The sequence below is a fragment of the Lagopus leucura genome, unplaced genomic scaffold (genome assembly GCF_019238085.1).
Source record: "Lagopus leucura isolate 7727_CA_CO unplaced genomic scaffold, USGS_WTPT01 Super-Scaffold_100034, whole genome shotgun sequence".
Taxonomy (NCBI): domain Eukaryota; kingdom Metazoa; phylum Chordata; class Aves; order Galliformes; family Phasianidae; genus Lagopus; species Lagopus leucura.
This window is the reverse complement of record NW_024962283.1, coordinates 469,977-497,559: the sequence shown is the minus strand read 5'-3', so window position 1 is coordinate 497,559 and position 27,583 is coordinate 469,977. Positions and strand designations below refer to the sequence as shown.

Sequence of the window (27,583 nt, the reverse complement as noted above, 5' to 3'; positions counted from 1 at the left end):
CAAATTAGGATTGAATTGATCTAGGGTGGTTCGTGTGGAAGCTGTCCTAGTTTTAATGCATTGATTTTGAAGTACCTTTTCCAGCAGCCCGGTGTGATGTGGGGTATTGAGCTGTCATTGAGCTCTGGGTGTGAGTTTCTTGTTCTGTGCTTGTTCCAGAGCAATAATTAACGCCCAGCAGGGCTCCTGAATGCTGAAGCCCCGAGGTGGCACAGCGAGGAGCAGTCCAATTGCTCTGATCTCTTTTCGAATCTCTCCCTTCCCACAAGTGAGCACGACTCAGATGCTCAGCAAACACAAAGCATCGCCCTCCGATGTGCCCAAACACCAAAGGATCAGCCTAAAATTGGGTAAGAGAGGGGTATTTAAGACTTCAGCATCAGACAGCAGTGCTGCATCCCTGCCCAGCTCTCTGGGATAGCCCAGGTTTGGTTCAGGGATGCTTTGCAGTCATTTCTTCTTGCTTTTGTGCTATTTTCTTCACAGGATGCCAGAGGTAGGCGTCAGCATTCACACCTTGCCCGACTGCAAAGCAGAACACTCATTCTGGGGGGAAAAAAAAAGAGAGATTTAACACCCAGAATGGTTTTCAGTCATGACAAAGCGAAGGAACGATGATGAATTTCAAGGAGTGAAAATAAAACATAATGCCAGCACTTAGCGCGCCCTGATGGGAAATGGGTTAGAGTGAACCAGCAAGGTTCTTGTGGAAAATGAGATGCTCTGCTCCCTCAGGAGGTGTGAGACGTCTCCATGGTGCAGAGGTGTCCCAAAGGCTCGGAGCCATCACTGCATCCTTAGGGGATCATAGAACCATAACCACAGAGCAGTTGGGTTGGAGTTCAGCCCCACGCAGTCTGGGGCCGCTGCACCCCGAGGTGCCGCCGGGGTCTGACAGCCTTGTCCTCTCTCGTCCCCTCTCCAGGTCAAGCATCCTCCTTCACTCAGCAGCCCCAGGACCAGGTGGTGATCGCCGGGCAGCCCGTGACGCTGCTGTGTGCCATCCCCGAGTACAATGGCATTGTGCTATGGATCAAGGACGGGCTTGCCCTCGGCGTCGGACGGGATCTCTCCAGTAAGTGGGGGCACTGCGGTGCCCAAGCAGGAGATGCTGCCTGGCAGCAGAGCTCAAGCCCTTAAGCTGTCATTAATTGCAGGTCGGGGTAATAGATGTTAGGGAACGCCTCTGGAAAAATAAGAAGGAAATGAGCGCTTGCCGCAGGTGAAAGCCATTTCTCTTTAACAGCCTCAAAACAAATATTTGTTTTGAGAAAATGAGTGTTCTCATTGGAACTGCAGAACCCTCTGGCTGCACCCACACGAGTGTTCAGGTTTGGAATGCCCAAAGCCTTGGCTGCGGCTCGAGGCTGGGCAGCTGGTTTCCCACAGGTGGGGGAAGGAGTTGTCCTGTTCCCAAAACCAGGCTGAAATGCTTCACGAGCACTGACAGCCTGTCTTGGCTTTGTCAAAAAAAGAATTGTTTGGATAAATGCGTTTATTGAGATCCAGCAGAGCCCTCAAATCACAGTTTGGTAATAAAGCTCCTCCGATTTCTCATTATTTAATCCCATTGTATGGGACTGCAAATGGTTTTCTTGCCACTGGAGAAGACTGGAGCAACTGTGGAGTAAAGATCCAATTTATCCTATATATTTTGCTGAAAAATACAATTATTTTTTTAAATATTTCCCCAAAATGAAGGGGAAAGGCTCACTTGAGAGTCAGCAGCCTGCACCCCAGCATGCAGAGCCAGCAGCAGCCAGAAACCAACGGAGAAATCATGATTCTTGGTCTCCAGGGGCCCTGCTCTCCTCTCAGGAGAATGCTGCTTTTCTTTCTCTTGGTGTTTGTTGTTGTTGTTTAAAAATCTGTATAATTATCCATTTGCCTGAGTGAGCAGTCCCTTCTTCAGATGTTTTTCAAAGCTCAGTGCCGCAGCTCTTACCCACAGCAGAGCTGATCCTTCCCTACAAGACCTTGCAGCACGGATGGGTGACAGCAGCTCTGCTGAAGTATGTGGCTCATGTGAACAACTTCCACAATTAGCAGAGCTGGGGCTGCTTTAGCAAGAGGAACTGCCAGCTCGTGTGCTGCCGGCTCAGCCAGTCATCTAATTAGCTAAATACAAACAAACCCATCATTTGTATTTCTTGCGGTTCAGGAGAGCAAATCCTGCTGCTGATAGCTTGCGAAACAACAAAAACACAGGAGCGTGCCAGGCTGCCTGCGCGGCACTGAGCATCAATCAGCAGCACGAGGAGGGACGGACACACTGATGGCCGCTTTCCTTCCGTGGTGCTTCGGGTGTCACACAGCCATGCAGAGGGCAGGCTGCTCCTTGGAGGCCGTGCCCAAGCTTTGCGCAGACCAAACTGGGCAATGCCATAGAATCACAGCGTGGGTCGACTGGAAGGGACCTCACAGCCCCCCGGCCCCATTCCTGCCATGGGATGGATGCCCCTCTTGGGCTCCTCCAGGGATGGGGACCCACTTCTCAAGCCCCTCTGGGTGGCATCCCTTCCTTCTGTTGTGCCAGCTGCAGCGCTCGGTTCGGTGTCCTGCGCAAACTGCTGAGGGCACACAATCTCGTTGTGAAGATAATTAACAAAGACGATGAAGAGCAGCATTTCTGCAAATATCAGAGGATTTCAGCCCAACCACAAACACAGCATAAGGAATAAGAAATCCCATGGTAGGTCTGGGAGGACAGGGAAGTGGTCCTAAATCAGGGGATGCATTCACATCCCAGTGCTCTGCAGTGTCTGCTCTTGGCACACTGAACTTTAGGTTTCTCGTGGCTTTGTAAGGACAGCTCAAGGTCAGGTTTGACCCATTTGTCAACCAAGATTCTGTCTTGCTCCAGCTGCATTTTGCCCCTTGGAAAACAAAGGCAAGCCCTGGGCTATGCCAATCCCATTCTTTCCCTAGGGATTTCATCTAATTGGGCAAAACCTGGGCTTGGGATGTTGCAGGAAGCTCATCTGTCTCATGCTTTGCATCCTACAGGCTACCCGCGCTACCTGGTTGTAGGAGACCATCTGTCTGGAGAGCATCATTTGAAAATCCTGAGGGCTGACCTCCAGGATGACGCTGTCTATGAGTGCCAAGCCATCCAAGCAGCGATCCGATCCCGACCGGCCCGGCTGACCGTCCTCGGTAGGTCTGCTTTTCCATCACTCACAGCTTTTTTGTGGGTTTTCTGTCCTCAGTTGCAAAATGTTTTGTTGCTGAGCCAGGACAGCTGGAAAAGAGTCCGTGGTGAGAGAAATATACTGTGATCCCAGAAGTGATAACAGAGGGAGCAGAGCAGTTGTGGAATGAGTAGCGTGGGCATGGAGTTTAGTACTTCAGCTCTACAAATACAAGGCACTCACACACATGTAAGGGTATCAGTGGTGTAGCAGAAATGCTGTTTCACAGCCTGAAGCAGTGATGGAGCACCTGGTGAGAAGGCAGGGCTGACCCAGTGGAGCTCAGGTGCATGCAATGCACTGAGTGATGAAAGGGCTGCAGCCAGGATCCACCCCTTCCCAGCCCTCACTTAAGGGTTGGCAGTGGAGGTGAGGGGGTCTTGCTGGAGATCGTTGCATGGCTGAGACCTTCCAAAGGTAAGCAGCTTTTTTTTCCTTGATTTCTGCACCTGTGGCTGCTGCTACGGTACTGGTTCTGTCTGTGGGTATGGCATCAGTACCTGAGAAAACAGGTTGTCATTTTTGGTCTGTGATGTTCCCTCTACCACTCTGTCCAGTCCCTACCCTCAACCTCCCCCTTATGCATCCTCTCTTCTCCCTGGCCTGCCTACGTCGATGGTTTCCATTTGACCCATCCTTCTGGTCAGTGAAGCAGAAGCTCTAAGCCTTAGCATGGCCCTGTATGGGAATGAAGCCTCCATCAGCCCAGCTGTGCCTCCTCCTTCTGCTGCAAAGTCAGGCGATGTTGCTGGAGCCAGACAAAAGAAATAATGTTATTTAATTAGAGCTAAAGATTTCAAAACTAATTTAGTCCCAGGGAGTACAGGCATATGTCAGTGCTCTGAGCGTTGATTGAGCAGAGAGATGCTGTTGTGGATCAAAAGGAAATCGTTATTATCTTTGGGGTTATGGAATGTGTTGAATAGATGGTAGTTAATGTTTATGTGCGTATACATGTAGCTGCTAATTGGTACATTTACCTAAGATGTTCAGCAACTTATGTTTGCAGCATGTTTTCCTTTTAGGAAAATTAAAGTTAGAGCACGTTCAGAGCAAACCCAATCGATGAGAGGATGGGACTCAGCATCCCTCTGGTTCCATTACTCCCACTGGTTCCCACTGTTCTGCTGTATGTGTGCCTGCAGATGTTCCAAGGAAGCTTAGGGCTGGCCAGGGGTGCGGGAGGGAGCACAAAGTAGGAAAACGCTTCCATCCATTGCCCACCTGGCGGGAGGTGGCACTGTCTCCTGGCACTTGGCTGTGGTAGCCATGGGCAGCCATGTGTGTATGTGTGGTGCTCTCAGAAGGCCAAGCGTGGGTTTGTACAGCTGGGCCGTTTCACCCCATCCTCCTCTGTCACACCCAGGCTGTGTCCTCTGGAGCATACTTTGCTCACCTGGTTTTCCGCATGGGTTGGTGCTGCTTTGTCCATCCTTGCCAGCTTTTCCACTTCCTTGGTATCAAGGAATCCCCTAATGCCTCGGAATTCAGATTCCAACTGCTGTCATTCATGTCTGACAACAGCTCTACGGGGCTGCTGTCTCCTGCTCCCCTGCTTGGATGCAGAGCTACACCATATTTTAATTAAATATTTAAGGTTTTGTCACATTGTTTTCAAGTCTACATGGTTAAACGTAGTGGAACAGATCATTCCATAGCCTTGGAAATCCAAGCACTCAAACAGATGAGCATTTGATGTCGTCAGCATCGGGAGAAGTCTTGTATTTGTGGGGTTTCAGGGACAGGTACTGCTCAGGAACTCAAATAGACAGTCCTGAACCCCTTCCTGTGTCCTCCCATTGCCCCAGGGCAATTCTGGGGCACTGTCGTTCCTGGGGACTTCTGTCCAACAAGGAAGACAGTGTGCAGTTGAGTGCTAGAGTGGGATTTTGGGGATGCGGAGCCAGTCATCTGCCCCCAGAAAGGACAGAGGGACTCCGACAGGTCACCCAAAGCAGCTTGGAAGATGTGCTGTGAGCTTCTGGGACCACGTGCTGGGAAGGAAGAGGCTGTTGGGTTGATTTCAAAAGCCACAGGAGGTCTATTTGCTACCTGGTACATCTTTAATGGCAGGGTTTCTTAATTTATGATCTATTTAACCAAGCTGGGGGTATTAATTAAATAAAGTAAGAGCCTGATTAGGACTTGGAGAAATTTAAAAATAAAATCAGACAGCAATCGAGTGAAATTGCAAAGCAAACACTTCGGCTGTAACCACCGGAGAGTTCCCTCCGGTCTTCCATCAAAGCTGGGAGCAGGGAGGGCAAATACAAGAGATTATATAGCCAACAGATGTGTGCTGTTAAAATATGCATCTGCCAGCCGTGTAGCTGGAGGAGCCGCAGGGATGGCTTGTGGAGCCTTCTGCACCCAGGGGACCGTGCAGGAATCAGCGGCCCTGGCAGCCGAGCTGGGATTTGCAGGCACGTTAATTAGTGTTGAGTTCCCAGCTCCTGAATACAGCCAAGCAAGGAGAAACTGGGAGGAGAGGTAGGAAAAGAGGGGCATGGGGTGAGCCCCGGCAGCAGGAGGGTGAGAAAAGTCTCCAGGAACCAGAATGTGGGAACTTGGAGGCTCCAGGATGCAAAATTTGGGAATTTAAAGGCTGTGTGGCTCTGCGCACCACCATCGGCCCTGGGGAGATGCTGCAGCCTGGTGGCAGCCAGGAGGGAGGGGACCACAGGGCTGCGAGGACGGGTGCAGCGGTCAGCTGATAGCAATTAATTCATACATCACCTCTCACTGTCTCAATTCTCCTGCTCCACGGCTCCTTCCAGCCTTAATTCTGCCTTCGCATGCATCCCATTAGAAGCGAAGCTTTCTTAAATCAACATGAATTATTGAACAGTACAGATTAAGTTAATTTGAAGTGAGAGCTCCTGCCTTAGAAGATGGCACAAGGCAGGGGTGGGAAGAAGGAAGGTCGCCGCGGTGCCGCGCGGTTCCCGTTCAGTCGCGACCTTTTCCCTCTTTTTTTCTGCTTCTTATTTTATTGAAATGTCTCTTTCCATCCCAGTCTCAACAGCCCTCCCCTGCAGAGCAGAGTAAGCTGTTTCTATTACCAGAATGATCACTGGCAGCTCGAGACATCTGCGTTTCTCAGCTTTCCTGCTCTTTAGCAGAGTTTGATCAGAAAATGAAGAGGTTATGGCCTGGGAAAGGCCATTTTTCAGTATTAGTTTGTAATGCCAAGCTGCAGTGAGAAACTGGAACAGGGGCTGTTTCAAAGCGTGAACCGGTCCAACCTGGAACTGTCTCAACTATTTTCCTGTACTTTTTAACAGAATTAAATTCTTTGAATGCAAAATTCAGCCTGAACCAGCATGTAGAGTCAGAATGTCAATGTGGAACAAAAAAAAAGAAGTGATAGAAATGCAATCGTTTTCTTCCTGATAGCCTGAAAAGCCTTGAAACAGTTTCTGTCTTCATGAAGCTGCTTTCTCTGCTGGGAATTTTTTCAGTGGCAAAACAGTAAGCGGGTCTGCTGAGAATGAAACAGCAACATCAAACAATCGAGCGCAAATCCCAAATAACTTAAATGTTTGATGCTGTGTCTGAGCAGCTTAAGTTTACAGCACTCAGAGCCTGCAGTGGGGGAGGAGGGGTGTCCTGGGGTGGGGTGGTGCTGAGCTCCTTGGTGGAGGAGGATGGGGGGCAACCCCACGAGTGCTGCTTTCTTGTTTTGGAAGGAGATGGGCAAAAACAGTTGATGCTGTCCCTCGGATGCCCATCTCTCAGCATCGTGGTGTTGGGTTCAAGCTATGTGGCCATGCCTCCTTTCACCATAGATTAATGTCTTATTAATCACACTCTTGGCACATATAGGGGACTATAAACAGGGCTTGGTTTCCTAGTAAAGCTGTACCTGCCCTTCTGCTGCATCTGTCACACTGATGCAAAGATGGAGTGGCTGAGGGCTTTTGTAAGCCCAACCCTGGAGTCGTTATCTCAAGCTATTTTATGAACAAGCCTGCAAAATTCAGGCTTCTTCCAAGCCCTGTGCCCAGGGGTTAGGCGAGGCTGTCGTGTGCTGCAGGTAAATTAATGGATAGCGCTGGGGATGCAGAGCCAGCTTGGATGCTGAAGGGAGATTTGGGTGCCTGGCAGCTCTTCTCTTCTCTCTGGACTCTGTCCCTTGGTCTTCCAGCAATGCCACCTCCCATCAAACTTCACCTTGCTTCTGTCCTCAGCACTCCTACCCGCATGCTGAAGAGTGAGTGGCCAGTAAATGGGAGGCGACGCATTTAGAAATGATTAATGTCAGGATTCTTGCACTGAGCTGTGATTTCTTGTCTCGATGCAGGGAGGGCCTGACCTGTGCATTTAGCAAGCACGGAACATTCAGCTCTGCCACAGACAGTCCTGTGCTCTGTAATGAGCTGATGGATGCCACGCTCATAGAGCTTGTGGAAACCAAAACACGTGTCTGTGCAAAGCCTTCTTTGCTTTGCACACCCACGCTTCCCTTCTCTTTTTCCCAATCACAAAATCTCCCCATCTGCACCCTGTGCATGCTCCCCTGCATCTGCATCACACACAACTCCTGCATCCCTCCCCACAGCACAGACTGCAGTGCTGTGGGGTCGGGCATCGTGTGCAGCTTGTTAGTGAGCTGACATTGGCATTGCTGCTGTCCCCTTGGCAGCTGGCAGAGAGCAATGAGGCCCTCAGAGCGTGACATCCCTGCAGCAACAGCCCCCGCTTCTCCATCGATCCCCCAGATGAAAAACGAGCCCGAGGCTCTGCAAGGGCAGGGATGGCCAGGAAGCAGGAAAGCATCAGGTGCTCCTTCTGCCTGCCAGCCCTGGGGCTGAACATCAATTCCCCTCCACCCGAAGCCAGGGCAGGGATTGCCTGGGGCAGAACTTCACAACCATCTCGTGATTCACCCATGGGTGTCCTTTGTGATTGATGGCAAGTAGCTTCACCTCAGGGATATCTGTCTCATGCTATGGCAGATGTTGGACAAATGGTCCTCTGGCATTTGGCATTAAGGATGCTCAGGTTAGCAGCTGACATCTCGCATCCATCTGGAATGTGAGAAAGGCCTGAGACCCAGCCTTTGCCCCACGTTCCTTCACCACGATGTCCAAACATTGCTGGGTCTCCAAAGCCACAGCTGCTATGAGATGAAGACTGTGCTCTTTCCCTAGGCATTGGTTTGCAGTGTGGGACAAGGATGGGGGTGCAGAGCTTAGCACAGATGCTGCTCTCAACCCTGAGCTCAGCGGGTGAGGTGGGGGAGTCATGGCAAATCATGGATTTAACACCTCTGATGAATCTCCATTGCAGCATGAAATGAGAAAGGAAAAGGTAGCTAAATGGAAGATCTCCCCTGGGCAGCAGGAGGCTGCGGCTCCGGAGTGCTGGGGAAAATAAAAAATACACGAGGAAAAGAAAAACAAGAGCTAGGGAAACCTTGTTTCCTTCAACTAAATATTGCAGAGCCTTTACAGGTTGGGAGGGACCTGGGCTGAGACCCATGGATGTCAATCAGAGCTCCACAGCTCTCTCTTCTGCTTATCATGACCAGGGGAGATGAAATCCTATGAGTCCCTCTGAACTTTGGTGCTCTGTCATTGTACCATGGAGGCTGATATCAGCCATCTCCTTTTGGGAAGTGTCAATGGAGCTGACGCTGGGCAGTGCTGTGGGTGCCAACACCCAGCTCCTACACATCCCTTGCTGGTGCTTCCATAGGGTCACCCCTCTCCTGGGCATCTGTGCAGAGAGGGAAATAACCCAAGAAATGATGGGGAGTTCCCAGGAAGTACAGAAAGCAGGAGGTGAAATGGAAGCAGAGGGTGAGGTGGATTCCCATGTGGAGAAATGGAAGTGCTCAGGCTTTTGGATGGAGATGCATGAGGGAAAAAGGGCTCGGTGGCATGATGTGGTCTGGACAATGGTGGCAGAACACCGTGTGCTCCTTCTTGGTGGCATGGTGGAAGGGAACTCAGTGTTGTATGGCTCAGCACATACGTCTGCCTTGGTTTCTGTGCTGCCAAAGGCTCCATGCATGACCTTGAGTGAATCCTTCAGGCTCGGATCCTGCAGAAAGGAAGAAAGTAGAAGCAGCAGGCAGCCTGGGGCTGTAAGCACAGCGCTGGTTGCAGTATGGCCAACATCCAAAAGAAGGCAGTTCTATGCACTCGGTTATTTGGGGCCAGGCAGAAATGCTGCTGAGTCGTGATGTTGGCCACAGGTATCTGTATTCTTTCGGTCATAAATCATGCTGCCCCGCTGCATGGGGATGCTTTCGAGTGCTCTCTCCCTGCGGTGCTGCAGGATGCTGCTCACAGAGGGTTCAAACAGTGCAGGAGCGCCCGTGCAGCCCCAGCAGCTGCTTCATATTCAGGTTGTTGCTAGGGGAGCCCGCGCAGCTTCCTCGTGGTGGGCGAGAAGTGACTTTCAAATCAAGAGGCAGCATGCAAAATTGCAGAGGGAAAATAAAGTCTTTTATGACAGCACGTTTAATTGCTAACAAAGGCAAAAATTGCCCCTCTCGTGTTTGGTTCAGCAGCTCCAGCTCAGACAGCAGCTGCCCCGCGCGCTTCTGATTCCAACTGGTGGACTGAAAAGATGCAGAAGGTATTTAATGACAATGATAATGATTTACATTTATATAGTTCCTTGCATCCGTGGGGATCACAAAATGCTTTATGTATCTATGGATAGAAATACACCAGATAAGAAGTGCTGCATCCATCACCAAATCACAGCCGCTTCCACCGTTCCGGGGCGGGCTGCGCTCTCCTCCCCACTGCTGTGGCACTTGGGGTGCCTCTCAGTAATCCTGCAATAAAGGCAGGTGATAAAACCACTTTAAGAACAACAATGTCATAAAAAGGAGAACCCTGGCTGTCATAAAGCTGCACGCAGGGGAACAGGAGGGGAGAAGGTTATAAATAGGGATCGTCGTTGGCATGAAAGCAGCCTGGGAGGAGGGAAGTCTGAGAGCTGCGAGGGGCCGGGGACTCCTATGACAGAGCAGGCGCCTCCAGGGGCTGTGGCACTTGGACTCACTGACCTAAGAGGCCTTTTCCAACCTGCTCCCAGCTGCCTGCCTTTGGCCTCTCAGTGTTGTTTCGGGCTGGCTCGGAAGCGCCGTCCTCAGCAGCGCCGCATGGCTTCCCAAGCGCTCAGCTCCACGTTGGCCGCTGGTGAGGGCAGCGTTATCAGCCTGGGAGGGCACAGCTCCTCCTCCTTATCCAGGCTCCCATCTTATCTAAACTGATTCAGGTGGCAGAGCCGAGAGAGGGAAACAATTAAGCAAAAGGCAGCTGAAACGCTGACATTATTTCTTAAACGGCCCAAACCTTTTACCTCAAGTGTTTGTTTTTTTGGTTTTTTTTTTGTGACGGTGACACATAACAAGGGAGAAATGGGCTTCTCCTGATTATCTCACCCATCCACACACACAGACCTCCCCCCTCTCCTCCTCCACACCAAAATATAAATCTGTTTTAACTGGTCCTGTTGGCAAGACGGAGAAATAATTAAGGCGAAGGTGGCTGAAATGTTGATGTTATTACTGTAATGCAGCCGCCTGTTTAGTTTCTGTGCCGATGAAATGCAACCAGGGGAAAATCAGTTTTAAAGATTGCCTCCCCGAGATGCAAATTGAGGAGCGGAAACCATGTAGTCAGGAAGAAATGGTCTCAAACCAGGAAACATTTCAAAGTCGGTGACAGTCTCTTAGGGGCTTTTAAGACCACAATTTACCTTTTGACTGCATTCTATTTTCTCTGAAATCCTTTATTTCCCTCTTATTTATTGACTGGAGAGACAGCACAAAAACGAGAAAGTGATTCTCCAGCCGCTGGTCTTAAAAATCCATAGAAGAAAATTATTCTCCAGGGGCCATTTTTTTCGTTGTTGTTGGGCGCTCGCTCGCTCGCTTGATTTTCTTTTAGCACTCTCTGTGAACCGGCGCTTAATTGAATCATTTTGCACGGAGCTGGGAAGCAGTCGGGGTCGGTGCTGTGGGCGACGAGGGGTTGCAGTGCGAGGAGTGGGAGCCCAGCAGCACCCAACCACGGTGCCATGGGATCTGAAACCCCATGAGTTGGGAGCCAGCAGCTGGGGGCAGCTCTGCGCAGGGGGAGCAGCTCCTGGCTGGCATCCCCACATCCAACTTTTGGATTTGAATCCCTGTCCTGATGAGCATCCCTCAGAGATTAACGTCCCTCTGGATTAGCATCCTTCACCTTGATGAGCATCACTCTGGGATTAGCATCCCCTCATGCTCACCCAATTGTTTTAGCGTCCTCCTTCTGCATGAGCACCCCACTCTTAGATCAGCTTCCCCCTCTTCAATCCCTTCCAGGCCAACATCCCTCTCTTGGATTAATACCCTTTAATGACTTTCTCTCTCATGTTTTCACACCCCCCAGATTGGCACCCCTCTCTGTGCAGATCTGTGGACGAACCTCCCTGCCATTTCTTTGCACTTCACACCATGCAGAGGAATCCCAGTGCGTTCTCAGGTGCTCCTCTTCCACCCTTCCCTTTCTGCTCCTGTTCCCCAGATCCCATAGCATTTCCGCCTCCAGCAGAGTGCCCCAGGATGCACCCCCAGCACCTCCGTTGCTGTGCTCACAGCACCCTCTCCTGTCTCAGCTGCCTGCACTGCATTTCCAGCTCCCTGCATTGCACACTGGGATCCTGTGCGCAGGGTGAGGCTGTGGGTCCAGAACCCAGCGCTGCTCCTCAAGCTCTGCAGCACTGCTGGGAGAACTGGGGCATATTTAACTAAAAGCCGTTTCTAGCGGAGGTTTGTTATAATTACTAATTAGATCTGGTTATAATTATCTCTCTCTGCAATCCCATACCTGCCACAGAACAGCTCCACTTCCTCCTAACAATTAGCAGAGAAACTCTTTTATGATGCGCTGGGTGATTACATTGCAATCGCCGCACTGAGTTATTAAAGGAGGGCTGATATTTACAGAAGAACAAATTAGGCTAAAATTAACTAGAGTAAATGAAGAATACCAGGTTTCTCATCTGCTTCCCTTTCTTTCTTGCCTCTGGGCTCCCTCCTCATGCTCTCAGTACAGTATTGAAGCCCAGCACAGCAGAGATCCCCTCCTTGGCCGTCCCTCTGCCTACCTGTGCATTCATTCAGTGCAGCAAAGAGTTCACCACAGCACTACAAACGAGCCCAGCGCAGAGGAAGCAGCATCCCCTTTTCCATTGCAATGAGTCCTATGTGTCCAACTCTCACTTCTCTGCCTGTCCCGACCCCCAGTGTGCTTCTGGTGGGATCTGCAGGCAGCCCTGCAGCAGGGTTCAGCCCTAACTGCTCTGTGCACAGCCCACAGCACGGCCTTTTTGCAATCTCAAATAAATTCACCTGGAGTCATTTGCTCTGAGAGCCCACAGAGTTGGCTGGAAGAGGAGAGCAGAGGGATTTGTGTTTCTCATGTTACAAGTGAGCCTTCCTGCAATGAAAGTTTGGGCGTGGGAAAACCCAGAATGCCTTTTTTGACGCCATCCCCTTTTGTTCTAAATCAGCACTTCTTGTTTAGCAAAACTGACCTAAATTTCTAAGCTCAGAAATAACCAGAATGGGAAACACATCTCAATGCAATGAGAGCTCTCCAACCCACCCAGACCTCATCTTCCCCTTTCTGCTCCCAACAAAATGCCCTTTCCCTATTTTGGTAGTGCTGGGAACATTCCGTCCATGTGCCATACCATAGAAATCCATCTTTGGGCACACAGAGCTGTAAGAAGGGCTCCTGCAGCCCTTCAGATGGGATGCATTGAGCATCTCGAGCAGCATTCCCATGGCCATGCACACAGCTGTGTTGTCTTTGTCCGTACCCAGGGGGCAGCCAGACCGCTGTGCCTGCAGCAGCATCCTGCAAGGGCTGAGCTCAGTGTTTAAGAGTGGGAATGATGGGAAAGGGCTGCTGGAGCCCCTCAAATGAGGGTCCCCCCAGAGGTGGAGGGCTGGATCAGCATTAGCAGAAATAGCATCGCATCCTCTGAGGCTGCTTTGGTGTGACTGGTGTGGTCATTTCTGCTCAGACCATTGGGGTCTGAAGGGTAATGTAGGCTTAGGGGAGGTGCTGCCTTCCAGCCCACGGCATTTCAGGGATCTTAGAGGGAGGAAGAATATCTCAAAGCAAATGAATGGGTTTGGTGCAGTGGGGATGTGCTCAAAGAAGAGCAGCCAGAGGGGATCCCTTCCCAACCAAGCTTTGAAAACTTGGGTGACTGGTCTTAAAGAGGGGTTTGTGCAGAGCTGAATGGCCTCAGGCCAGGTTGCATGGAGGTGTGCAGACAAGGGCATCCCAGGGCTGCGCCTGTGGGACCGAACCTCTCCATACCGCGTACACAGAGCTGTGTGGCCGCTGATAACTGGCTTCAGAGGGCCGAGACGTGTCAGCACTGGGAACATTGTGATTGATCGCAGCAGGGCTGTGCTGGCTTCCTTCAGAACATCTGGCCCTGGCCAGTGTCAGAGATAAGGCAGTGCTGTGCATTGATCAACCCCATCCGATGCATCCCAGCTTCATCCGTAACGATTTGCTGTGCCCTTTATTGCTTTGCGTGGCTGAAGGACAGAGCTCTGCGCTGAGGTGCAGCCTTGGCTTTGTGGCTAATTCATGGCAAAGCTGAAGTCGGTCCCTGATGGGGGATTTTAGGGCATGGGACTGGGAGACTCCACCACCCCATGGAGCATCCTACAGTCCTATGTGCCACCCTAATACCATGCATGCATCTCCACCCCAAAGTGCACCTCCCTCCTCCACCCCAGCCCCTGTGATGGCTGGCTAAAGCCATGGCCTTTAGGAAAGCCAGGAGAAGGTAGTGGGGGCAGAGGGCCATGCTCTGGATGTGTCCCATCATTGGTGTCCTTCCAGCTGGGAACACCCAGGTCCCATCTCAGCACAGCAATTGGGGACGCAGGGCGATGTGCAGTGTGGTTGTGCATCCCCATGTCTGTGCCTCAGTTTCCCCTCACTGTGCACCCCGATTGCACCATGCTCAATGGGAACTGCTCCATCAGCTCTGATGGATTTGCTGAGTTGGTGTTTTCCTTTTAGCTGGAAGAGGAAATGTGGAGTTTGTTGCTTCTTGTGTTGAGAATCTTTCAAGCAGAAGATCAATACCCAGGCAGCCACCTGTGCGCTTTGTCAAAGCTTGGAGGGGCTGCGAAAACTTCTGCTTTTTCCTCATAGAAAAGGTTTTTTCAGTAGAATACAAATGCTCACTTATCCCATGTCAGATCTGCTTGTGTTTCCTCTGACAGCCCTTGCGGCCAGAAATTGGGTTTAATCCCAGTGGGGATGGAAAAGCCCAATATTTAAAAATTGTTCATTTGCTGGACGGGAGCTGAGATCATTAAGGGGGGGGAGGGAAATGTTGTAGGAAATCTTAGCGTGGAGGTTTGCAATGTGAGGAGGGTCTGTGCATTGCGGACAGATGGAGCCAGCAGGAGGGCTGTGGGGTGTGGGAGGCACAGAGCCACCCCCCTCCTGTGTCTCTGTCCCCTGCGTGGGATGGAGAGGCCACATCACTGCTGAGCCCACCCACACTCTCGCTGCCTCCAACACTCACCAGCCAAATAGGACCGAGGGAGAGATGCACTATTTAAACTTTCATCACTATTTTTCTCCCTTGCTCCCCTTGTTTCTTTTGATTTATTTTTCAGCGTGTTTTCCCCAGGCTGCCTGCATCTTTTTCCTTTCCCTCTGCCAGGTGGCTTCCAGAGAGTGCTCTGCATTCTGCAGGCTGCCCTCTGCCTCGCTCCATTGCCACCCTTCCCAGAGCACAGCAGGGACTGGGAAAGCTCTGGACTGCTGGGCACTCAAATACTGAGCAGCTCACAGGCAGGAATGCTCAGCAGATGTAGGATGCAAAGGGAAATCTGACTGACCCCATCTGCAGACTCAGTGCTGTCCCCCTGCTGTCAGGTCCCTTTTTTCCTTATCTGCCAAGCTCCTCTGCAAAGGAATTGCAATGCTAGCTCCATCTTTCTTCCCAGTGTCCAACTATTCCTTCTTATTCCCTTCTCCCAACCTTCCCCAGTCCATTTACCACAACCAGATGGACTCTCTTCCATGCTCATTTTATTTGGTAGAATGAAGGCAACCTCATTTGCTCCCACCCAGCAGGGAAGCAGCTCAGGTCATCCCTTGCTCCCTATTTTGGAGAGGGATGCATCTTCCCAGGAAACTGCAGGTCACACCCTGCTCCTTGCAGGCTGCAAGCCTGGTCCTGGAGCATGAGTTGAACCTGCAAGAGTTTGCTTTGCAGAATGCTCCAGCTGGCAAGCAGCTGCATGCAGATCAGGACGGTGCCCATATACGCTCACTCTGAGCGAGTGTAGCATGATGCCCTCATAAGCTTGACTTGTCTACAAGAGGCAAACATGCCTCCTTGACAAGCCTGCAGTGCACATCTGAATACACAAACACTTCTTTGTGCCAGAGCAAAGTCTCCAGGTCCCTCTGGCTGCCACTGAGGGCAGGCAGAGTCCTGAGGGTGGCACCCCGCAGTGAGCTGGGATGCTCATAGTGTGCTCAGACCTCCCGCTTCAGGGCTGGCAAACCGCTGCTTTGTGATCACTGCAGGCATCTGGCCTCACACAGAAACAGTGTTTCTGGCCTCACACAGAGCACTGAACACCACCCAGCCCTCCCTGAAGATGAGCAGCACATCAGCAGCCCTTCCCCAGGGAGGAGTTGGGCTCACAGCAGCTTGATATTCCTTCCAACGCGGCTCTCCTCAGGGGCCACTCAGCAGCTCCATCCCAGCACCAGGTGCCATCCCCAGCAGGAGCACTTTGGAAGGGATGCTGGCACTGCCCGCAGGAGGATTTGTGCACCCCAGCCCAGGAGCTGCCAGCAGCCACACAAAAAGGCAGTCGGCGTTAATTAGGAAGTGGCACTGGTGGCAGGAGGGCCTTTTGCTTTCCCTACTTGCAGGAGGAGACTCCTGCCTGCAGGATCTTGTTATCTCAATAAATATTGAGGGTAATTGAGGCTCCGTCTGCCTGCTGCAGAGCTGTCCAGCTGTCTGATGGCCAGCAGCACGCAGACACGGATGCTCATTCTTGGTCAGAGCAGTGTTAGCCTGGGGTACCAGCTCAGTGCTAGAGATTCTGTGTATTGCCATTGGTTAATCACAAAGGTAAAGCTTGCAGGCAGAGCTGCATGCAGGAAGGCTTCTAACTTAACTCACCAAGTGATGGAAGTGCTGTGCTTTGACAGAAAACTGTGGTTTTGATGACAGGAAGCTTAGCATGTTTTCTTCTGCAAGTTTTGTTTATGGTCAGAAAAAGAGCAGATCTCCAGCTTGAGGCTCTGGAGGTCTGCAGGTCCCTCCCCAGAAGGTCCCTTTGGAGAGGCCCCCATGCATTTCGTCCAGCTCTGCCTGTGGAGTGCAATGGTTGCCACAGCTGTGCTCTGCTCATCCATCCCTGTTCTTATTCCTCATAGATGTTCCAGGCATATGAAGGGTAACTCCCTGCTCTTTGCTGTCAGGACTGAGAAGCCCACAACCCCAAACAGCTCTTCCTATTTATATCCTGTATTAATCAGGAAGGCACTTCTACCACTGCGTGATTAAAAATTAGGAGGCCAGATTCCGTAGTGGTGCCTTATAATAACAACAGTCCTGGGAGCACGGGATGAATAATGGATCATGGCTCCGTGCTGCTGGCTCCTTGCTTCCCTTTATTCTTTCCCCTCTTCATCTTCTGTTCTTCTCTTTCCCCAGGCTGGAGTTGGGCAGGGGAAGGCATGCATCCCCCTTCGCTTTGCAGGAGTTAGGGCTGCTGGGAGACATTGCTGATTGCTGTCAGCAGCCCTTCTCCTCCTGTGCTTGGTGAGCCTGGTGACCATCGATAATGCAGGGCCATGTTTACCTGTGGATGAGAACCACTTGGGAAGAAGCAGCCAGGATCTGTTCTCTCCTTTTCACTTCCTCACCCCTTCAGCAGCTCCCAGGTCTCGCTCCTATTCCAGTGGGGAAACAGAAACAACACAGGTTGGAAAAGTGGTTTTGCTGGCATTGGGAAGTCACACCTGAGTGGGGCTGTGATGTCCCACAGGCTCCATCAGCAGCATTACAGTGGCACTGCAGAAGGATAATCTGGGTTGGAGGGAGCAGCCACTGGCAGGACATCACCCAGGAATGTCCAACATCCCCATGACAGCCCTTTCATTTCATTCTGAAAGGCTCTTCAGAGCAAGGCTCGTGAGCTGGGCTTCTTCCTTCTGCACAAGATGAGTTTCCAATATTTCACAAGCTGAGGTCAAATTCAATTAATAGCTTCAGTGAGGGGGAAAAGAACGACTGGAAGACATGTAATTCTTCTCTTTTTTTCTTTTTTTCTTTTTTGAAGGTGTATAAATGCATTCAGTGAAATGGCTGTTTTTAAAAGAGTGAAAGTACTTCCTTAGTAGTTAAACAGCATCAGAACAAAGCAGTTTCTGTATCCCCCTGTTCCAGGGCCTGGCGCAGTTTGACTAACCCCAAAACACAGATTTTCACATTTTTCACTCTTGTTGCCTGAGAAATACGCATTCAGGATCCATGTAGAAAAGCTTTTTTTCCTTCAGTTCTTGGGTTCCACCCGCTGAGCCGAAAAATCCCATTACTCACCAAGTTTGGCAGATGCCTGTGTGAGCAGCCTGGTGTGCAGGCAGCACGTCTGCTCACTGCAAGCCCTGCGCCGAGGCAGGCAGTCACCTCTGGGTTGTCAGAGAGCATAATACCCTTCCAGCTCCTCGCCGGGCCTGTGGGAGCCAACAAGGAGCTGTTAGGAATGTCCCTGGGCCAATGGAAGGGCACAGCTCAGTTTGGGCATCGCACGGCGCCAGCTGTGAGGTGAGAGCAGCCCAGCTCTGCGAACAGGGCCGGTGTGTGGAAGCATCTCTGCTCCAAAGAGCAGTGCTGCACTGCACAGCTGCGCAGGGGGTCATCCGTGGGGGTGTTCCAGGGGCACAGGGATGTGGGAGGTGGCAGTGAGCATAGTGGGGTGGGGATCTGAGAGGTCTTCTCCAACCCCCATGATTCATTTGGGAATGCTTTTTCCCCCTGCGCATTCCTGCACAAGATGGGAGCCCAGTCTCCCACCTTTTGCCATGCTAAGGTGCTGAGCTTCAAGGATGGTCCCCAAAAAGTCACTGTGCCCCTTATCTCCTTCTTCCCCAGCCGACACAGAGATGCTTTTGGCTGCGGTAGCAGACGGCTGTGCCCTGTGATGAGGATACAGCTCACACAGGCTGTCAGACCACGGCTGTTTCAAAGGCATGTTGAGATCTTAAACATCTCCTCGCCGCCCCCAGCAACGCCTGCTTTAAGGGATAGAGATGCTTGAAAGACTTGGCAGTGGTGAGCCTGAGCGAGAGGAATTTCACAGCCTTTTGTGCAGCCAGAGGGTGGCACAGAGGATAAAGTGAAAGCAAAAGGAGGATCAAAGCTGCAGGAGCATGCTCAGCACTGCTCTGCCCCTCCGTAATGAGGGCTGCCAGGGGAGCCCTGCTTGGGGCACTGCTGATGCTCACAGTAAGTGGGCTTTGACTTGAGAGTGTCCCGTGGGGATGGTGTCACGTCCCCATCACAGCCACTGACATGGCGTGAGCTCCCAGCCCTGGCAGCAGGTTTGTTTAATGCTCTCACGTCGTCACCTCCTTCACACCCGTCATGTCCTTGCCTTGCAGTTCCTCCAGATGACCCCATCATTATGGGGGGACCCATCATCAGCCTGAGAGCAGGGGACCCCCTCAACCTGACCTGCCACGCAGACAACGCCAAGCCAGCAGCCTCCATCATCTGGATGCGGAAAGGAGAAGTCGTCAATGGGGCCACCTACTCCAAGGTGAGGCAGTGCGTGCTGGGGACCATTTGCTCTTCCCTTGCTTCAAGAAGGGTCCTGGGGTCCTCTGTGCAGCCCCAAAGCCATCAGAGCAGCACCTTCGGCTCCGCAGCCTGTGTCGGCTCCGCAGCCTGTGTCATTCCATGCAGCATCCCCAGTGGTATGAAGATGCACCACCAGCTGGTGCTGAGGTGGGCTCTGCCCAGAATCTAGCTGGCTTTCTGCATGCTCACATTGCTTATACATCACCTGGAACACCCACTTCTGCCCCCCAGAATCCCATCTGGGTGTTATGCTTGTATTGCTCAAGGAGCAAAGCCAGCACTGACCGTGGCTGTAGCAGAAGCTCTGAAACAGAAGGGTTTTTTTCCCAGTGACATATGTCCCCGCCTCTAGCTGCAGTTTTCTATGAAAAATTGTCAGGGTTGTTGGCATTTTTTAATTTAAATGGAAAGCCTTTATTGGGTCATAAAGGAAAACATCAAAGAGCAATCAGCAGTGCACTCGGAATGGGTGCCCACATGTTCTCATGTTTATCAAAGCCTGATGCCTGGTAAGTGCTAAGGATTCAGGAACACTTGACATTTCTAATGAAAATTTCTAAAGCACAAAATGCAAGGCACAAAATGGGTCAGTTTACAGCCATTTGTAATACAGGCAACTTCAAAGTTCAGAGTGAGACGCATTCCTCTCCAGCTCCTGAAGACCTTTTTCATAAACATTTCTCCCCGCCACCACCATTCAGGCTCCTTCCAGCAACATCCCTGGAAAAAAAAAAGCCAAAATCTTCCCTTTAAGCCCACACCTCAGTTTACATCTTTCTGGGTTTTTTTTTCCTAATGAAATTAAAATCCAACCCAGATTTCATTTGATCCGGATATTCCACTCAACCAAGAAGACACACTGCTCAGGTTACTGATAGCCTGAAACCATTTGCTCCAAGTGAGAATTCCTTTTTTTCCTCTGTGTTTCAAATCCAGCTGATTTGTATTGCAGCCTCAGTGCAGTCACAGCCGGGCAGCACAGATGAGGCACAGCTGACTTAAAGACCCCAAAATTCCACCCTACTGGAGGGGACAGCAGGTAGCACCTAAAGCCACCTCTTTACATCTCCGTGTCCCTTCACAGACCCTTCTCCGCGACGGCAAGAGGGAGAGCATCATGAGCACCCTTTTCATCGCCCCCTCTGACATTGAGAACGGGGAGAGCATCGTCTGCCGTGCCACCAACAAAGCCATCCCCAGTGGGAAGGAGACCTCAGTCACCATTGACATCCAGCGTGAGTAGCGGCCAGCAGCCGGTCCGTGCCACCCAGCCTCCATCACAGGAATGGGGATGGAGGTTTCCTACCACTGATGCAGAGGGGTCATGGGAGCATCACAGAATGGCTTTGGTTGGAAGGGACCTTATAGATCATAGAACCATAGAACAGTCGGGTAGGAAGGGACCCAACCCCTGCCATGGGGCATCATGCTGCACAGGGCCTATCCGTGGCCTTGGGCACCTCCAGGGATGGGCGTTCACAGGGGTGGATGACCACCCCGTCCTCATAAACCCCATTTTGCAGCTCCCTTCCCACCTCTGCAGCAGCTGCTGCTCTCAGGCACGCCCTGACCCTTCTCCAGCCGGGCTTCATTAACACACACAATTCCTCCAGCTGTATTTACCAACCATTTGCAAATGCAGGGTGCTCAATATTAGCATGCCAGCTGCTTTCCAGGGTCCAATTAAAACTGCCTGAACAAACTCAAGCACAGCAGAAAATTCACCATTTAAGATTTGCAGCTTTTTGCTGCCGGAAGATTAACGGGCTCTTGGGTCTCTGTATAGCATGTCCTGACAGAAGCGGGCAGATAAAATGAGATAATAGCACGGGTTATTTCACAGCCTGCAAACAGTGACAGTAGCTGGAGATGCACGTGCGTTCTCACAAGCAACACAGAGCCAGAGACATCATTAGGCCGTGCAGTGCAGTGCAGGAGATGTGAGCTGCATCCCTGAGCCTGACGGGATCTGATGTAAAAGGACCCAACAAGGAGCACCAATTTCCACTCTGAGCCATTAAATACTGCGTGCTGAGAAAGTAATAATAATAATATCCTATCTGGCTATTAAAAGTATGTTGTTCTTAATGGGGTCTAACGAGGATATCGGTTTCCCAAGGCTGTCTGGGTGTTGGAGGGGTAAGAAAACACCGGCATGGATTAAGCAGCCTGCACTCTGCTAAGAGGTGTCTGGGTTTGTGTCCTGTGCAGCACAAGGCTGGCTCCCTTCAGTCCTTCATGGGCACTGCCAGTCTTAGCCTGGGCAGCAGGGAAAGAGCTGAGTCATAAACACCTTCACCTTCCAAAAAAAAACAGAAAAGAGAGGAAAAGGAACCAAGGAAAAAAAAGAAAAGCCTGAGTCTGTAATGGAAACACTAAGCAACTCCAGCTGGAACATCTGTTCAATGTGATTTCTGTTCCACCAGCCACATCAAAGTCAGCCTCCTGTGAGTTATGCACCGAACATCACAAGTGGGATTAAAATCGTGTTTAATAGTTTGATATGCCATAAACTATTTATACTGCCAGAGCCCAGTGGCTCTATGGAAATTCATATCCAGCGTGCTGGGATGGGAGGAGCAGGGTTATTGCTTATCCAAAGCCATTTGCTCCAAGCCTACACGTGCGTGCACTTACTCATTTTTCCACCTTCGTTTCACGGCAAGAAGGGATTCGAGCAGGTCCACGTTTGGGTTGTGGGCAACTCGCTCTGCTGGCGCTTCTCAGCCTGGCGGTGCAGCAATGCGTTCCCTTCCACGCTTTCCACCAGAGATGAGGGCTGGAGGCACCACAGGCTGCTTCCAGCTCCTCCTGCTGCTGCCTCGCACCCAGCACGGCTCCTCCGTGCAGCGCAGCGCCGGCCGTGGCTCTGCAGCGCCGGGTCGGTGTGCCGGCAGGGATGCGCGCTTTCCCCCGGCTCTGATCCCATTGCTCACATTAATTACAAGAAGCCGGGCAGGACTTCTGACTCTAACCGAGTGGAATTACGTCCCGATGAGTGACTGTTCGTCTCTTTTCTTTTTCCCTGTAAAATACCCCCAAACATTCACTCACACCGATGCTCCTCGCTGTGGTACTGGGGAGCCCGAGCCCATTTGTGAAAGGGAAGATCAAAGACTTTAATTCATTTCCTTCGCTCCTTCTCTTTTTTAATCTACTTTTTTTTTTTATTTGGAGTGTGAGGAGGGAGCCGGGCTCATTTTAATACAAAGAGGCTCCTCTGTAAATCGTAGGCGCAGCCACTAAACCATCAAACAATGGGGAAGCTACTAAAGAGAAGTGTGATTCATACTTAACAAAGGAAGGTGATTAGCTGTTGTTGTATAACAATGGGGAAGTGTCAGGATGCCGGCGAATGAATTAGGAGCACGCTATATATCTCTGGGCTGTTATGTTAGTGAAGCTCATTTATATTCCCAACTGCACCCATCTTTATTGTGATTTGAATTGCACATTTTAAAATGAGATTAGGGTAAATTGAAAATACCTATAATTTCCCGTCATAATTTCCCATCAGAAAGGCAGGTGGCTCTGCTGGCAACAACTCAGGGCTCCGGCTGGGTAAATTGCCACAGGGTCATGGGGACGCAGTGCAGAGTGGCACCCAACGCTGCAGGGGTGTCAGTGAGGATGGGGCTGGAGGGGTCATGAGGATGGGGGCGGAGGGTAGAGGTGGCAGTCCTGTGTTGCCCCGTGGAGTTTTTCTTCCCTTTAATGAGCTCTCGTTCTCCCTACCTCGAGCTGGAGGTCCACCACCCCCCCGAGACACCAGGAGAAATTAAAATTGTTCTGGATATTCTTATTATCCATCTCAGCGCTGCACCCTTTTCTCACTTGCTTTCATCAGTTCTCTTCTAAATTTTGTTTGCTGCTAAAGCACTCGGATGCTTATCTTGTAAAAGGAAAAGAGAAACAGAGCGGCAGCCGGGAGAACCGAGAGGCCTGTGACACCAATAAGGACTTGGCAGAGATGATTAGGCTGATGAAAGAGCAGAAATGCCACTTTCAAGCTAGCGGGTAGACAAAAGATCATCATTACCCAGCAAGATATTAAATGGGAACTCTTCAAAGCGGGTTGATTTCCTTAAACGGGAATCAGAGCCTGTGCTAATGGTTTTGAAGGGAGGTTCTGTGTCAAGCAGCGCGTGGCGTGGCAGCCGGGAGGGAGCAGCTTGGGTTGGAGCAGGGATTGGAGGCTGTGAGGAGAGGAGCCCCAGAGCAACAGCACAGCCTCGTGTGGCCCAAAGGGGTCTCACAGCCCACTCTTCTATGCCCTCAGAGCTTCAGTGCTGCCCTGCCTTTTGCCTTCCACGCTTGGACGCATGATGGGCTCATCCCTGTCTCTTTGCAGACCCCCCCCTGGTGAACCTGTCTGTGGAGCCACAGCCGGTGCTGGAGGACAACACCGTCAAGTTCCACTGCTCTGCCAAGGCCAACCCCGCTGTCACGCAGTACAGGTAAGGCAGCTCACCGTCACCTCGCCCCGGGAGGAAAAACAAGGTAAAATTCATGGGTGGAGATAAAGTGAGCTCGATAGCACAATATAGCGGATATGTGGAACAGGTGATGCACGATGCAGTTGCTCACCATGCGCCAAGCGAAGCCCAACCAGTCCCCGAGCATCAGCAGCCCCTTCCCAGACAACACCCCCCAGTTTTACTGCTCAGCATGATGCCCTGCAATATGGAATGTCCCTTTGGCCTGGTTGGGCCAGCTGTCCTGGTTCGGTTCCCTCCCATTATGCACCCCCAGAATGATCAGGGTGCTATGAGAAGCAAACCCAAAGCACAGCCCCACACCGCTAATAGGAAGAAAATTAACTCCATCCCAGCTGAAAGCAGGACAGAGGCCTGGCACGGAGCTGGCAGAGCCATCTGTTTGGGAATGTAATGAGAAAAATGAGTGAAAAATCTATTATGTGAAAATTGGAAAATGCCTTTCCTTTGTGCACACTCTTTTGTGGTTTGAACAATACCACTGCAGTGCCATCAGTGGGTACTCGAGCAGCCGCGTGCAGCCCAGCAGAGCTCGGGAGGGAGGCGTGGGCTGGAGCTGCACTTTGGCACTGGAGAGGCCAAAAAGAGGAGAATCAGAGGGGGAGAAACATGGACAGAAGGTGGTGCAGGTGCTTCACAGTCGGTTCAAACAGCCAGTGCTGGAGGGAGTGATGAGTAGGGTGCACCGTGGCCGTGCCCTTCCAGGCAGGCTGTACCATTGCAGAGGGAAGCAGGGCTGGCAGTCAGGTGCACATGTAGGCAATCTGTGATGTTTGTGCACCAGCGTGGGTTTGTAGCAGCAGAGGAGGCTCCTCTGGGGATGGGTTACATCAGAGATGGGTTACACTGTGGATGGGTTACCGTGACCCAGCTCCTGTTGGACATGGACACCTTAATTGGTACAATTGAGTTTGCTAGTAGGAACAATTCCTTCCGGCTGGATCTCTGCTATCAGCACAACAAAGCAATAATTGCATTCCTAGTTACACAGAAGTTATTAATTTCTGAAGCCAGTGAATGTCAAAGATACAAATGGCCCTGTTTTCGTATTTACCTTTGAGGAGGGGAAGCAGACAGGCTATCCTAGCACCACGCACAGCCCTCCCTGTGCCCTCCATCCCATCTCACAGCCCCATCCCATTGCCATCCCTGGGGCTGCTGCCTGCTTTCAAAGCATCAAAGGATCATTAAGGCTGGAAGAGACCTCCCAGATCCAGTGCCCACATCCCTCAGTGCCACATCCCTGCAGTTTTGGTGCAGCTCCAGGGGGTGACCCCCCCAGTCCCTGGACAGCTGTGCAGTGTAGTGCTGCTCTTTTGGAGAAGAAATGTTTCCTTTGCTGCAAAGTAATTCATTTCCTGATGGGTCTTAGTTAATGGCACATTTTTTGGGTTATTTTTTCCCATAAAAGCTTGGGTTGGTTTGGGTTTCTTCAAAAAAGAAGAGGAGGCATGAAAAATTCAAGCACTTTGGGCTTTTGATTTCTTAAGTTCCCCTAACATGTTAACATCACACACGGCTTTTTCCCTACCACTGTGACAAGCAAACAGGATTCAGCAGCGCGCGGCGGGGCTTCCTTCCTCCTAATGGCTCTGATTGATCAGGGCAATTCGTTTCCCTCCCCAAAGACCCCATAGCCCTCCACTTGTTTCATCAAGACAACAGAATCCTCAGCATCAAACCTCAGCACGGGATATCCCAGCTGGGAGGAGAGAGGAGGATTTAAGGCTTTAGCATCGCGTGGCAGCGGGAGGCAGGAGTCCATGGCTCAGGGGCACCCCAGGAAGAGCAGAGCAGGAAAGCCCTGCACCAATTGCCATGCACCAGGAGCTGCAAGGGTGGGAAGCGTGAGCCAGGTTGAGCTTAGTCTGCCTTAAAAACAAACATGGAGAAATACATTGGGAACAGAGAGGAAGAGAGGTGGATTTCCCCCCCTGGAAAGAAGCAGGCTGATATATTTCCTTCCTATGGTTTCCCCCTCATCCTCAGATAGAAATATCAGATCGTGGTCGGCAGTCGGCATTTATTTTTAATACCTCCCAATATGTTTGTCTGTAAACAGCTCTGAACACAAAGGAAAATGTCTAAACACCATAAATCCCCTTTTCTGGGCATAAATCCATAGGCAGCGCCGTCCATGCTGTGAATACACGAGCAAGCTGCCCCCTCACTCTGCCTTTACATGGGAGAAGGACAGTCATGCAGTGCCACTGCCACGTCCCCTGCTGCATGGGACACGGGGCTGTGCTGAAGGACCATAGGGGGCATCAGCAGGGGACATAGAGGTCTTTGGTCTACCTGGCATTGTGCACCACATATGTTGCTTACAGAATCACAGAATGGCCAGAGTTGGAAGGGACCTCGAGGATCATGAATCTCCAACCCCCCTGCTGCATGCAGGGCCACCAACCTCCACACTCAGTACTAGACCAGGCTGCTCAGGGCCCCATCCAGTCTGGCCTTGAACACCTCCAGGAATGGGGCATCCACAGCCTTGCTTAGCTCCGGGGCTCCAAGCTGCTCCAGCACAGCATTTCCCACCCGAGCTGCCGAAGGATTCCTTGGCACCATTTCCACAGACCATCCCTCAAGGTGCCCAAGGCCACAGATGAGGCTCTGGCAGTTTGGTGTGGGGGGCACAGCCAGCCCATGGCAGGGCTGGATCTGGGTGGGCTGTAAGGTGCTTTCCAACCCAACCATTCTGTTTCCATCCCATGATCCCATGACCTCTCCCGTCTGTTTCAGCATCACTGCTGGGCTCTGCACACCTAAAGGCTGTCGGGCAATTTCCTGGCTTGCTCCTGCTGCAAGCCAACGGGCAGGAACGGGAAGGCAAGAGAGTAATTAGCTGTCGCTGTGGCTCTGCCACCTGTGATGGCGAATAAAATTAATGGAAAGCAACACAAGTCAGAGCAACGTGAAGCGACTCACAACCAGGCCTCCTCTTTGCTCACTTCAGATCTCTCCATTTGCCAATCTTCCCTTGGCTTTTGATGTCTGCTGTGTGTCCGTGGGGTGTTTTTTTTTGTTTTTTTTTTGCTGTTATTATTTATCACTTGCAGTAAGAAAGAGAATCTTTAAGATGGCAGAAGAAAATGGGAAAGTTTAATATTGCAAGAGGCAGAGTCCCTCAGCCTTTTGGGCTTCTCTGATGATGATGATTATTTTTGCAGTGATGGTGAGCAGCTGTAGGCAGGGCAGTAATAAATGCCTCACTCTGGTGCACTGATGCAGCACTCTCATCCTCAGGGCTAGCAAACATCTCCACACAGTGTTCTTTTCTGAAGATGGGGCATTTTGAGCCACCCTCCTGCACCACTTGCCGGGCTGGGGTGCAGGGTGCACTTCCCCATCCTATAGCCGAAGGGGGGCTGTGTTTGATGCGGGCCAAGCGATCTCCCTCTGCCTACATTGGGCTGAATTTGAGTGCCCAAATGGACAGAGCCCCTCCTGCATCCCCACTGCAGGTCAGGGCTGGGCTTTCCCATTCCCCACACCTGGGCTGGCAGCAGGGGATGGGGAGGGAGCGATGTTTGTTTGTTCGCTCAGCGGGCTCCGCTCTGCAGAAAGACCTTTGTGTTTGGAAAACACCGTTTTATCTTTGAATCAACAGCACGCTGTCACTCATCAAATATTAATCTGAACTCAACTGCTTTTTAAGAGCTTTTCTTTAAAGGCAGTGGGGCTTGAATGCACCCAGTGGGAGACAGTGTCCTGCCTTGAGCAGGGAAAACAAGAAGAGGCGACTTGCTGTGCTTGCAAAGGGGCAAGCAGGGAGACACTGCTCTGAGGGTCTAAATGCAGGTCTTGGTGGGGAAGGGTGGCAGGTTTGGTGGGGTTTGGATAGATGTGGAGTGGTGGCAATGCTGAGTCACGGCCTGAAGCATTGATGGAGCACATGGTGGGAAGGCAGGGCCAGCCCAGGGCAGCTCAGGTGCATGCAATGCATGGAGTGATGGAAGGGCTGCAGCCAGGATCCACCCCTTCCCAGCCCCCATTTAAGGGCTGGCAGTG

The 27,583-nt window shown here is 51.3% G+C and overlaps 1 protein-coding gene across 3 annotated transcripts in view; it reads left to right on the top strand.

The window, feature by feature from the left end:
• The window catches only part of KIRREL3 (kirre like nephrin family adhesion molecule 3), a 235,097-nt gene that overhangs the window by 185,576 nt on the left and 21,938 nt on the right, over positions 1-27,583 (top strand). For all 3 annotated transcript variants that reach the window (XM_042882386.1, XM_042882385.1, XM_042882383.1), the window contains 5 exons: positions 926-1,075; positions 3,007-3,156; positions 18,875-19,032; positions 20,158-20,308; positions 23,425-23,530. In XM_042882386.1, the coding sequence (XP_042738320.1) occupies positions 926-1,075; positions 3,007-3,156; positions 18,875-19,032; positions 20,158-20,308; positions 23,425-23,530 (715 nt within the window). The remainder of the gene's footprint in view (positions 1-925; positions 1,076-3,006; positions 3,157-18,874; positions 19,033-20,157; positions 20,309-23,424; positions 23,531-27,583) is intronic.